Source organism: Thalassophryne amazonica, chromosome 19 (assembly GCF_902500255.1).
Source record: "Thalassophryne amazonica chromosome 19, fThaAma1.1, whole genome shotgun sequence".
Taxonomy (NCBI): Eukaryota; Metazoa; Chordata; class Actinopteri; order Batrachoidiformes; family Batrachoididae; genus Thalassophryne; species Thalassophryne amazonica.
The window spans coordinates 28,960,100-28,974,338 of record NC_047121.1 but is presented as its reverse complement, the minus strand read 5'-3'; the positions used below and the strand labels follow the sequence as shown (position 1 = coordinate 28,974,338).

Here is a 14,239-nt window from a genome sequence, read left to right as displayed (position 1 = left end):
TTCTCTCTCCTATGTATTTTGTATCTATATGAATATGTTGTGATTTTTAATGTATATAATTTTTAATTCTCTCATATTGGAGGCTCAATCAATCAGTCCATCAATAGTGTGATGGAAATCCACATATAAACCATTTCACACTCAGGTGACGCACTGCATTGTGGGAGAGGTGAGAGGTCATCTGACCCAAACAAAGCAGATGTGAGTGAGCAGCGCTATTTAAATCCAAGTAATTTCTCCCTGTTTATCGGTATTTTGCGATAATTCCAGCTCCAATAGCGTATCTTAACGTTGCTGCAGTTTTAAAGCTCGTAGTTGAATTTCAGTGCTCTTAACTGAGTGTCCCACTGGGTCCAAAGCATTTTTAGGACTTTATTAGAGCAAAACAGAACAAAGGAATACAGTGACAACTCTCAGTATCTATAACAAAGAATCAGATGTAATAACGAAGTGATTATGAACGTCCAAAGAGAATACAATCATTTCCTCAATCTGGTGAATTGTATCCGTTATAATGTGGTCTGAAGAGTTTACTTTGAAAATTACAGTGTTTAAAGCGGGACACCTGGATACCCCAGCTAGGACTGTGATTCTATTTTGAAAGTTTTCTTCTCTTAACTGGGGCCATGATTAAGAGGGACGGCCGGGGGCTGGAGGTGAAATTATTGGACCAAGAATGTTTTCATTAATCAGGAACGAAAGTCGGAGGTTTCAAGACGATCAGATACCGTCGTAGTTCCAACCATAAGCGATGACAACTAGCGATCCGACAGCGTTATTCCCAGGACTCGCTGGGCAGTGTCCGGTGTACCCGGAAGATGGATGGAGACAGAAGGGAACTGCCAGGAGCCTGTGGATTAACTTGAGTCAATACGGGAAACTCACCCGGCCCGGACACGGAAAGGATGAACAGATTGATCGCTCTTTTCCTCCCATTGGCTCCTGTCAGTGTTTGTTCTCACCGTTCTTAGTTGGAGTGATTAATCTGGTTAATTCCAATAACGAAGGAGATTCCGGCATGCTAACTAGTTGTGCGGTCCTGTGTGACTGGCGTCAACTTCTTAGAAGGACAAGTGGCGTTCAGCCACACGAGACTGAGCAAAAACATGGGTAATTGTGACAGTAATGAAGAAGAAAGCAGATATGCTGTATTGTTTAAGCCTGCGGCAAACTGGTGCTCGGGTCCCGTGACCGTGGACCCGGAAGTACTATAGGCTCTCTCAGGCGTGCACACTCAAAACTGTGAGATGGCTTATTGTGGCTGTTTGTTCTTCTTCTTGCCTTCAGAGTGACTTCACAGTGTCACTGCCTTGTGCTACTGACACCAATGGCAGTCAGTGTTACTGCACCTTTTAGCAAACATTCCGTATTTTGTGTCCACATAGACCCACTCTGGGAAAACACTGGTTACAGGTGGGAAAAAGTCTGTATGAGTGTAAAGAGCTAAAGATGAGAGATGGTTATCTGCATTTGTGTCGCCGGCCCCTGAATGAGAGTTCATGGAAGTGTCAGAGCTAATTGGGAGGGTCCAGTGGTGCCACGGGCAGACTGAGTCTGAGAACAGTTTTTTCCCTTGGTCTTTACCTCGTATTGTGTCACAAACTGTTATTTGTTCATTTCCTTATTGGCAACAATTGATTAAAATTTCTGTTCCTCTGTGTTGAATCTCACTTTATTTTCATGCCTTTAAATATCTTAAATATTTCTTCCCAAACTTGAGCTTTGGTGTGGCTGCACACAAACAGCACCAGCTGTTACACACACACACACACACACACACACACACACACACACACACACACACACACACACACACACACACACACACACACACACACACACACACACACACACACACACACACACACACATTCCTGCAGATTTAACAGCTCTTTTGGGGTTTTGATGATTGGATTATGCATTTCGTAGTCTTTAGGGTTTAATCCTGTTTTACAAACTGGACACGTAACAGCTTTCTGCTCCAAACAGTCCGGTCTGGGAAAGTGTCTTCTTTTAGAAGAACTGACTCATGAGTTTTTCGAACTGATTTTCCAGGATGGGTTTCTGAGTATGTAGGTTGTTTTTGGAGGTCAGCCCTCTGTGCAGCTGCAGCTCTAAACTCAAATCTGGAGCAGATTAACGATCCTCCTCCTCCTCCTCCTCCACCATCTGAGCAACAACAAATGGAGATTCCTGAGAGCTGCAGAAGATTCTCCAGATCACCTTTCAGGCTCACTGACAGAGCAGCTGAGCTGCATCCTGACAGAAACAAACCCTGTGTGCAGAGAAAAGGCAGACTGTGCTGGTTATGTCTAGTCCTAAATATGGTCTTGGTCTTAATACAAAGTCAGATCCTGGACTTGGTCCTTAGTGTGACATCTTTAGGGTTCTTCCACGCAGAGATGAGTTTTGACGTATCGACAGAAGTTTTGTATCGTATTAGCGTTTCGTTCACATGGAACCAGGTCTTAGAGTAGATAAATTACAAAACACCACCTTTCCATTTTTATGTGTACAACCAATGTACAACCTTTGCAAAACGATGATGTCATAGCCACACATCTCTAACCCCGGGAACAAGAAGTCACATAAAAATAGCAATGGCAGGCTACAGACTCATTCTACAGAAGTTACTGACCTTATTGTGGCTACGACAGCAAAATCTTCTGCTCCTCTTCTACGACAATGAGAAGCAAATGATGGCTATGTCTTATAATCCAGTGCAACTCCAAGCAGACGTTTAACTTTGGCGTCGTCGATCCATACCAACATCCTTCTGCACAGTGTGTAACCACATCGTGCAGCTGCTGTGAAAATAAAAAAAATAAAAAATACATGCCACCCACGGGATTCGAACCTGCACTTTCCAAAAGCTCTGATTGCCAGTCAGAAACTTTACCACTGAGTTACCATTGCTGTCCTGTAAAAGGTGAGGGAAAATGCCTGATACCAAGAAGGACATGGATGTATTTAAAAAATAATAAAACCACATGCCATATAAAAACACCGCATTTTAGTGAATCCCTCTTATCAAGTGGGCAATACAAGTATGATCCATCTGTTCCTCTGTAGATGACCCATGGTCACGGACGTACAGTCATGAAATTACATGAATCTGACGGTCCGTTTCACCTGGGGCAGCCTGTCGACATATGCGCCGTGCGCACGCTCACTACAGCTCATTGCAACAGGGATATATGTTATGTATGTCCACGTGATGACAGCAAGCAGACACGTGCGTCACAGTGGACAGTTGTTAGTTCATATTCATCCAAACACAGTATGTGTTCCCCAACCGTGAAGTCCAGAACCACAGATCTCCACAGCCGCTCCTGTCAGCGGCTACACCCCCTGTCAGTTCAGCACACACACCAACGTGTCACTGTGTCTGTTTGCAAAGCCACACTCATGGGGCACTTTGACAAATTTCACATCCAGCTGGACAGTGATCATCTGCTGACTGTTGCCGTGTTAGTGTGAATGGCCACACATTTTCTAAGTGCCATGCAAGCAGTGTTAGATGTTCGTGCTTACTATATACGATTCCTGCTTCATGCGCACTTCATGCACAATTCGACCAAATTCGCACTGTGTGAAGGGGCCCTTATGCCTGTTTGTCTATCTTGCAGTTATCAGTTACAAACCAAGTGCCAACAAGCAATGACAGATTGTGCATAGCAGAGATAACCAATGTTCTGTGAAAATTATCTGAAAAATAATTCAGAAATGAAAAAGTAAAAAAAAACAAAAAAAAAACAACCCTGACAACACCACAAAAACTTCAGTTCAAGTGCATGAACTTAATACATATTCCTGGCATTTGATCATATCTAATTTAGCTTTTGAATATCCACTTTTAACAGGACTTTTGTTGTGAAGGTGTCGTGACACAGACCCACAACAGGGGGCGTTAATGAAGGGACAATGGAATAGCCAAAAAGTAACAATTTAATGTTGTGAAGGTGCACAACGTAGTACAGACAAATACAAATATGCGGAATATCAATCTGACACAAGGTGACGTGTGGCAGGCTCGAAGATAGGAGACGTCCGGTGCGAGAAGAGCTGGATCCCACACAGCTTCCACCACCAACGGATCTGAAGAACACTGGAGCCGCCAAGCCCTGCGCCCCAGGTGGCCACTGTCTTCAGCAGTCAGACCCGGTACTGCTGGCAGAGAACAGAAACAGTTCTTGGATGAGTGTGAGTTCGCACACTCAGTAATCCCACAGTCTGTATACAGTTAGGAGGGAGAACCTCCACCTCCGAATCACACACTCGTGCAGCTCCCGAGATAACCACTTATCTGGGTGGGGTGGGAGGCGAAGCCGTCGCAGTCCACACCAAACGCCAACTCAGCAGACAGGGTATCTGTCCCAGGAAAACGGCTGCAAAAGAGATCAGACTAATGCTCAAATTAAGGTTCAGCAGAGAATTACCTGTATGGTAGAAGATTTCTCGGCGAGGAGGTGGAGTTACAGTCCGGCCTTTGTAGTGGTGGTGATGGGTGACAGCTGGTGTTGATAGGTGACAGCTGTCACTTCCAGCGGCTCCGACGCCCTCTCGTGCTTGGAGCCCGCACTCCAAGCAGGGCGCCATCTGGTGGTGGTGGGCCAGCAGTACCTCCTCTTCAGCGGCCCACACAACAACTTTGACCTTGAAATTTTTTTCCAAGGTAAAATTTTGTGAAATTGAAAACTAATGTTGGTAGAGGTTTGCACTCTACAAGCACGGTGCTCTAGTTTTTAATAACTTTGCAAAAAGTTAAAAAAAAAACTTTTTTCATGTTGTCATTATGGTGTGTTGTGAGTAGAATTTTGATGGAAAAATGAATTTATTCCATTTTGGACTAAGGCTGTAACATAACAAAATGTGGAAAAAGTGAAGTGCTCTGAGTACTTTTGGATGCACCGTATTGGCCTGACATATATACTGCAACGTTTTCAGTAGTTTCATGTAGATATTTAATGAAACTGTGTCGTGTTTACGGAACATTTTTGGAAAACAACAAAGAAAAAGATTGCATAGACAAAGTCTCATTTCCATGTGGACAGGATCTTAGCCTGGAGCATTCTACACGTTAATCTGTTGGTGATTTTTGGATTTTGGACTTCAGATTGACATTGAGTTGAACAAACTCACATTGTGTTTCTATTGTTGTTGTTGTGTGCTAATACATTTGATGAGCTACACTCTGGTTCTCGGCAGGTGTCACTGCTGATGGATCCCAGATATTGACGGGGGAGGTCAGAGGTCAGGGTGCTGAGCAGGGTTAATAGCGTCTACACAAATAGTGCAGCTCAACAGCCAGACACAGGAAGTTTCTGTCCTCACTTCCTGCAGAGATTGGGTCTTGGAGTTGAAGGGCGGGACTTGGGGCTTGTTGTCAGTTGGGTGACTGACAGGACACAGTTGCTGCAAACAGCTGGATGGGCGGCGGTTTGTGTTTGAACATGCTGCTAATTCCTGAATGTCTCAATAATGACGAGGTGCAGCGCCGTCACTGATGCACGTCTTATGTACACAGTAGAGAAATCAGACATGGTTCATATCACAGTTTGACTGCATAGAATCCTCCTTTTCTGATAGTTTAGAGGCAGATTGTGTTGTACACACCCGTACAGTGTCTTTCACAGGTGTGCGTGTGTGTGGCATATAGAGTGCATCCAGAACATATTCAGAGTACCACACTTTTTCCACATTTTGCTATGTTACAGCTTTATTACAAAATGGATTAAATTTTTTTTTGGACAGATGAGCTCAGATGTAGAATTGGATTGGGTGTTGAACATATATTGGTGTACAGGGGGCACTGATTGTTTGCTGTGCAGCTCAGGCACTGGAATTCAGCACATGACCATTGAGCAGCGTTCCATAGCCGGCATGCTTCCATCCCTCAGGAGAGGGGAGGGGTGACATTTAGCTTAGCCTGTGTTCCGTAGTAATCGGCTGAAATAAGCAGCAGAATGCCAACAACTCATCAGGACTCAGGACTTCAGTTTTGTTCTCACGACTCAAGTCGTGCTCTGTAACTTCTACTTAGTTTGAAACCTTTAGACAAAGTTAAAATTACTGTAGTGAGCACGAGTGTGATTGTCAACCTTTTTACATATTCCTTGTTTGAATAGTATTTAATTATCAGGGTTTTTTTTTTTTTGGATGCACTCAGTTCATCATCAACAAAATATCAAATCTGTTGCCTGGGAATGCATGATGAGCATTCAACCTCACTGTCCTATGATGACTGTGTGCCACATTTCAGTTACCTACAAGTTGATTTTAATATAAATTAAAGCTCCTCTCACACCTGGCAGAGTTGGAGCCTTTTCACACCGTCATGGGGTCACATATAACTCGACGTAGCTTTGTTAATTTCCCCAAGTAGCTCCTGCCTGGCTACGTTCAGTGTTCACTCCTCCCAAGCATGCACACCACTCAATAAAAGTTGGAAAAAGTTATTTTTTCTGGAGCTTGGTCAGACACACCAAGTTGCACCTGTTGGCCCGACTAAATTTGGAATCTCTAATTGAATGCAGCTGTGGTGCAAGTGCAGAAAGATGGGTGAAGGATGAAGGTTGTTTTGGGGTGTGTCTGTTTATTTGTGGTTTAAAATTAACTGCCATCAAATAATCACAAAATTCTCAGATTCATTACTTTGAACTGAAGATGGTTGTTCTCCATTCACACAGTGGTTCTCTCAATACTGTGTTCTCTCTCTCTCTCTCTCTCTCTCTCTCTCGTGAGTTGCTGTCAGTTTGTGTGAAATCAAAAAGTGGATTTGTTGACCATAAGCGCAAAATGAAACAAGCCAAAAGAAATTAGTGAAATTTGCTCCTGTGTTGGAGGTCTCACAGATTTCATGTGAGTCTAAATACACCACACTCATGTTTTCTAGACATTCCCTGCAGTTACATGAGGGTAAAGGTTACGTCCCCAGCCAAGCCTGGTACCCGTATAGTGTTTGGGCTGTGATGATCCAGGTGAAGTGTCTTGTCCAAGGAGAGAGATGAGATTGGGAACTGAATTTTAGGTATACATATTGGAGTTCCAAAATGCTTCCTATTGGATCAGGTGACGTGGAGATGGGTAATCTGGTGTGGTGCCCCCAAACAAAGAGAAGCAGCCAAAAGAGAACATAATGATTGTTTAGTCTGTATGTTATCAGATATAATCCCTGTGCACAGTTTCTTTTAAAACATAGACTTTATGAAATATGAAACATGCTGGCTAACTGTTTATTTGTCCATCAGAACTGTCTGAGGAGGCGAGACGCCGGGTTGATCAGTCAGTTACAAGAGCTGGACAGACAGATCAGCGACCTGCGACTGGATGCCAAAGTGCCACCTGACCAGGTGGAGATGGACAGCCGACCAAGCTCAGGTACAAGGAAAAACTTCACATTTAATATATGGAATAAAAAAATTTCACAGCACACATTTCGCAGTTCACACGTTTGGCTGTGAAACTAAAGTATGTAAATGCAGATTTTGCAGCATTTGTGGCTGACAGAAGAAAAGCTTCCTTGTGCTGTTGGTGATCTCACTCTAGCTTTTCTGATGAATTTGTCACTATTTCACAGGCTGTACTTAACATCCCATGATGCTTCAGTGTGCGTGAAATTAATTTCACTCTACTGTTGGCTCAGTCAGGGGATGAACACATGAACATCTCCAAGTCAGTATAAATGTATTTCTTTACATCAATCATTAAGAAATACAAACATCTTTCTGTACGGTAAATCTGTCTGGAGACGGCAGTTCATAAAAACTGAGGGATCACATGAGACAGAGAGTGGTGAGGGAAGCCACCAAGACACCCATGACAACTCTGAAGGAGTTCCAGGTTTCTGTAGATTTGATTGGACAAACTGGGGATGGTGCAACTTTCACATGTTGCATCACCAGTTTTACAGCTTTATGTTGGAGTGGAGCAGAGAATGATTTTAATTTGAGCCCGACTGATATGGATTTTTTTGGAGGCCGATATGATGCTGATATTTGTGAGTAAATAAAAAATTACTCTAATTATATCTGCAGATATATTCATTAGCAAAAAGACAATTATTCCAAACATTTATGATCAAATCCTTATGACAAAGAAATGCAATTGAGACTTTATGTTATACAGTTTAGAAATGAAATTTATTATTTTAAATAAAATCAAGAACCAAGCAACATATTTCAGACTACCGCCACACTGCCTTCACTCGGATTGGCAGATGCTGTGTCGCATTGCTCAGCATTTTACAGAAAATAAACTTCATTTATGGCAGCGAAGTGACCACTTGTTTCTGTAAAACGTCCACTCTTATTGAAAACGAACAGCAGCTGGTTGCTTTTGCCTCTTGTAGCGTGACCAAGGGATAATGAGGGTCCCAGCCATGCTTGACAGTAATGTAAACCATGCACCCTCTGCTGGACAAACTATGTAATGACACCATTTCCAGTCGTCATCATGTTTTTCTGTATTGTATATTCAGTAGCTGTTTGTTTTTCTGCCGCTCCTGTTTTTGTTCAGGGTCACCGTAGCAGATCCACATTGGGATTTGGCATGTTTTACACCAAGTGTCCTTCCTGATGCAAGTCCAGTTTTATCTGGAGAAATACACACACACACACAGACACACACAGCCCCGGTTTTCTGAAAACATCTTCCATCCAAGTACTATTCAGAAACTACCCTGCTTAGTTCCTGAGGTCTGATGGGATCTGACACAAAGCAGAATGGCGGCCTCCACTGTTTATTTGGTAAAATAACAATTTTCATGTCAGCAAAAATAATGCAGATACCACCATATTGATGAAAGGCAGAGGTTGGTTGATATTATCGGCTACCTAATATATTGGTTGAGGTATAATTTTAACATAACACAGTTCAAATCTAGACTCTGGTCTTCAATGTGCCACCACTTATAGTCGTCAACTTTGGGTAGAAAACCAAAGAACAGAAATCTTGCTCACTTTTCAGGGTGGCCAGTCTCATTGGGAAAAGGATGAGAAGTTGTGACATCTGGAAGCTGCTCAGAGTGCAACAGTTAGTCTTATTGAAAGTTGTCTGTAGAGATAGTTTTGACATCTCATTTGGATGCCTCCTGGAGACCCCCCTCTGTAAACCGTCTGGACACCCCAACTGCTAGGAGACAGCCCAAATACTGGTGGGATTTTATGTCCCATTTGGCCTGGAAATACTTTGGGATCCCAAAGAGGTACTTGAGGGTGTTGCTTCAAAGGCGGATGTCCAGGACATGAGGAACCTCATTACGTCCGCCAAGGACGTAATAACATTCTTGGTGTTTATTTATTTGTCTGTCTGTTAGCAGGATTACATCAAAACTACTGCACGGAATTTGAGAAAATGTTCACCAGATACATATTAGGTCATGGAAGACTCCACTGAATTCTGGAGGTGATCCAAACCCGGATCTGGATTCTGGATCAAGTTTCATTTTATGTAGGCAAAACTAAATCTGAACAGACAACTGAACTGGAAAGATCTAAAACAAGGTCTTCACAAGGTTTTCACGTCTGTGACCAAGCAGGAGGAATTAATATCTCTCTCTCTCTCTCTCTCTCTCTCTCTCTCTCTCTCTCTCTCTCTCTCTCTCTCTCAGGTTTCTATGAGCTGAGCGACGGCACGTCTGGGTCTCTCTCTAATTCATCTAACTCGGTTTTTAGTGAGTGCTTCTGCTCGGCTGCTGAGGTTGACAGATGTCTCCTGTCCACAGGTAAACACACGTGTGTCCTTCATACGTGACAAATGATAATAGAACTTCTAATATTACTGCCTGCAGTGCAGCTGTGATGGACTCCCTCACATTCCTCATCTGGGAGCTCCAGCCTGTTAAAGAGAAAATATGGAGCAGCAGGGTGCATGGTTTCGCACTGAGCAGGAGTCTGAGGAGCAGAATGAACAGGAAATGAGTTCTTCAGAAATCCTGTCACATTTATCAGACTCATCTCACCCTGCACATTAAAAACAACAATGGGATTTTTCAGTTTCTGCTGCAGCTACGAGTAACAAATACACTGAACAAACAGAGTTAATTTTTGTTTTTTTTGGATCGTGTCTGCCTTTTTAATTTCACTTTGTGATGGTGCTCCGTTTCACATCGGCTCAGTTTGCTGCTCAGAGGATCTTATCAGGTTGAGAAGTGTTTGCAGAAGCTCATGTTGGAGCTTCCACCACCTCATGGAATTGGCTTTGGAAACTGCCTGGCAACCCGCCAAGCAAACATGCAGTCCTTCCTTATTCCCCAAAATGTAGCCAGCGAGCTGCCTCAGCCAGATATTACGTGGGCGTCTCTTGACACAGTCCAGTCACTAGTGTCCTCATTAGTGAGGCACCTGGGATACTACTCAGAAAAACAAACTTCATGGCCGGAGTCACAGCTGATGCTCTCTGGTGATGCATGGAGTGGTCCTCAGGCTTTGACATTTGATAAGTGGGGAAACACTTGTGCTTGTCCTTTTGAAACAAGGACTTACCAAGGACTTGACACTTTGGTGTCCAGAGATATTTGGACATTTTTGTAATTTTGCCTCTGTACAAGGCCATTATGGAGCTTAAATGAAACAAGTGAGATGGGCTTTTTGTGTACACTTTCTCTTTATTTACATCCACTCACGTTCACCACACCACAGAACCGCCTTCTGTTCTGGATGGCAGCCACCGAGGCAGACATTAAGAAACCTTAACAGTACAGTAGAGATGTCCCATTTGAGCCTCCGTCTGTTTCATAAGCTCAGTGGCGACACAGCGGTAACATGGAGTGCACTGTCTGTGTCGCAGTGATGCAAGTTTTAAAAACATATTTCACTCTGCTTCACTTCAAATACACACTGTCTGTTTCTGATGGATTGTGCATGTGATGTAATGTTCTTACTTTTGTTTCAGTCAGGTAGCGATTACTATTTATTGCAATTACTACTATACCACTAAAACCAAGAATAAGAATTTTAAAAAAGTATTTTAACATTTTATTGTGGTACATCTGTTTGGACTAGGGAGTGCTCAAAAACTGAGCAAATATGCAAGATGGTGATTCGTGAGGGAAGCCTCAAAACCCCCTGTGACTTCTCTGAAGGTGTTACTGGTGTCTGTGGCTGTGAAGAAACTGTGCATAGTTTAACTGTTGTCTGTTGCACCACTAGTCATGTATGTGTAATAGGCTAATAGCCTATTACACAGGGGGGCTAAGACAGATCATTGTGGAACCCCATATTTCATGTCACCAAGGTCAGAGGTAGTGTTGTTGTCCAAAACACAATTAGAACGATTGGTTCGGTATGATTTACAGAGTGGAGTGGACCATAAAAGATTTTTCTTCAAAGGCAATGGATCAAATCGAAACTGGAATCTCTCTTGTACCTTCTGTCAAACTGTAGCTGAAAGTTTACATCTTCTTTTTCAGTAAATGTACCACTCCACCATGAAGCTGTAGAACAGACAAAAGTTGCCTGTTGCACAGCTACAGAAGCCTATAACTCCTTCGGAGTTGACATGAGTGTCTTGGTGGCTTCCTTCACCAAGCTCCCTCTTGTACAGTCACACAGTTTTTTTTTCAGAAGGGAAGTATGATGGTATCAAATGCATATATTGTAAATTCAAGTTCAGCTTGACAACGTGGAGCAAATCGAGGTGTGAATGTTGTTTTCATCTTGTTGCACTAATGTCAGAGACAAATGAAATGGCCTTTTCCTGTCATCATGGGGAGCTTGTTAAGGCTAGTAGGAAAGCATCTTGAAGCTAATACCATACCTCATCCAACACTCTGAATGTTATGTCAGTGGGACAGATTTTGAGGTGATGGTCTAGCAGTTAAAGTGTTGGGCATGAGACCAGAGGATCCTCAGTTCAAATCCCAGCCTGACCGGAAAATCACTAAGGGTCCTTAATTTATGTGAATTATATACATACAATTACAACTACGTGTCTTATAGTGGCACAGTGGTGCAGTAGCATCACACTGCCACCACTCGTGCCACATTCTCCTTGTACATGTGGAGTTATTCCCGCAAATGCATCCATCTTAAATAAAGTTTGTGCCAAATCAACCTATGGATACTCACCAGATCCACTGTGGTGGTCCCTAGTCGTAACAATCACATGATTAAATGGATTATATTTTGTGGAAAATGAGCATCCTGAATCTACAATAAAATTTTAAAATAATAAAAACAATACAGTTTAATCTGTATAACTGGAGATACAAAATGCAGAATTTGCACTGTGAACAATTTCTTCAATCACAGCCACAGAAGCCTAAAACTTTTTCTGGGTTGTCTGGGTGTCTTGGTGGCTTTCCTCACTGTTCTCCTTCTTGCACAGTCACTCAGTTTTTGAGAACTGTCTACCAGATTTACCATAGAGTGTCATACTGTTTGTATTTCTTCATAACTGATGTAAATAAAGTTCAAGACATATTCAGTGACTTGGAAATGTTCATGTATCCATCTCCTGACTTGTTTGAAGAAAACTGGCAATAAAACTGATTATTTACAGGTATTATATCAAAGGGGCTGAGTACTTATGCAACCCATCATCTTGGCTTTTATATTTTTAATTAATTTATATCAAGTTGCAGAGATTTGTTTTCGGTTTAAGTCGAAGGAAGATAATTTTAGAAATTTTTATATTGAGAAGCCTTATTTACTTTTTGTATTTGAAACGCCATAAACAAAAATGTATGAAATACCAAGCCACAGAATACTTTTGCAAGCCACTGTAAAATAGCGTAGCAGAGGAACTGATGCCCTGCACTAATCAGAACACAAGACTGACAGAGTGGTGTGGCTACTGAAGTCTCAGAATGAGAAAGCAACAGATTCATGTGCCATATCTCACTTTTTGTTTTTGAAAATGGGCCTTCTGTCTCTTGGAGAGTGCAAACAGTTTGATGGATGAGGTTAAGTGCAGCCACCCGTTACATACCACGTGTGTTGGGTTGTTATTCAGTTTGCTTTGCCAGCAGGTTGATGGCTTCTCTAGAGCATTTGGAGGCTGCAGGCACTGCCACACCAAGTCAAGCACACAGAAGTAACTGCAGATGCTTCCAAACCTAATATGAACATTTAGGCTTGATATCGTCAGCGCTAATAGCTTATTACACAGCAGAGATAAGCAGGAAAACATCTGCAGTTTTTCTGTTGCATTTCAAAATGCACAACCATTTCCAACAGCAAAGTGTGCTCCCATGCTCCCGAAAGAAGGTTCTGGGAGGGGCAGGGGAAAAGACGGAGTACTGAACTGGTGAAGGGCACAAAAAGCAACTGTGAAAGTGAACTCACACCATCCTCTTAAACTGGGGTAATGATCAAAATCAAGTGACTTAACTGTCGTAGCTGTGCCAATACTTGTAACAAATCAACTCCTCACAGTTTTTTAGGAGGAATTTTGTGAAACTTGGTACAAGTCCTTGTTGGTTGGTAATACGCATATTATCATATCGTTCCTCTTGGGCCCATTTTACCAAAGTTATGATCCTTGATTAACAAAGATAGACTTCATTAGTGGGTGCCTGCATTCTGAAATCAAGTCTTCTCACACTTTTAGAAGGAATTTCGTGAAACTTGGAACAACCGCTTCACTGACGCAAGGCAATCCTCTAGGGGTTTTATGTGTATGAGATTACCAGCAGTTATCGGCATGTACAACTGAGTATCATCAGCATAGCAATGATAGGTAATCCCAAAACACCGCAATATGTGCCTAAGTAGTACTATATGAAGGGAGAAAAGCAGGGGGCCTAAAACAGACTGTATATCCCTGTGGAACCCCATATTTCATGTCACCAAGGTTGGAGGTAGTGTTGTTGTCCAAAACACAGTGAGAACGACTGGTTAGGTATGATGTCAACCAAGCAAGGACATTCCCAATAATCCCAAAATGATTCTCCAGCCTTTCAAGTAGAATATGGTGATCCACCGTATCAAACACAGCAGTAAGTTCTAATGGCACCAGAACCATAGTGGTGCCTGAATCCACTGCAAGCAGAATGTCATTTACCACTTTAGTGAGAGCCGTCTCTGTGGAATGATATGTTGTAAATGCAGACTGCAGTGGCTCAAAGAGATTATTCTCAGTAAGGTGGTCCACGAGCTGCTGTGAAACCACTTCTTCCAAAATTTTAGAGCAAAATGATAAATTTGATATCGGCTTATTGTTTTTCAATATACAAGGGTCAAGCTTAGATTTCTTTAGTAACGGTTTAATCACTGCAGATTTGAAACATTTAGGAACA

At 42.4% G+C, this 14,239-nt stretch overlaps 1 protein-coding gene across 1 annotated transcript in view; it reads left to right on the top strand.

The window, feature by feature from the left end:
• Positions 1 to 14,239, top strand: part of dact1 (dishevelled-binding antagonist of beta-catenin 1) — a 53,385-nt gene that overhangs the window by 28,080 nt on the left and 11,066 nt on the right. The window contains exons 2-3 of the mRNA XM_034195338.1: positions 7,251 to 7,380; positions 9,611 to 9,724. Of these exons, the coding sequence (XP_034051229.1) occupies positions 7,251 to 7,380; positions 9,611 to 9,724 (244 nt within the window). The remainder of the gene's footprint in view (positions 1 to 7,250; positions 7,381 to 9,610; positions 9,725 to 14,239) is intronic.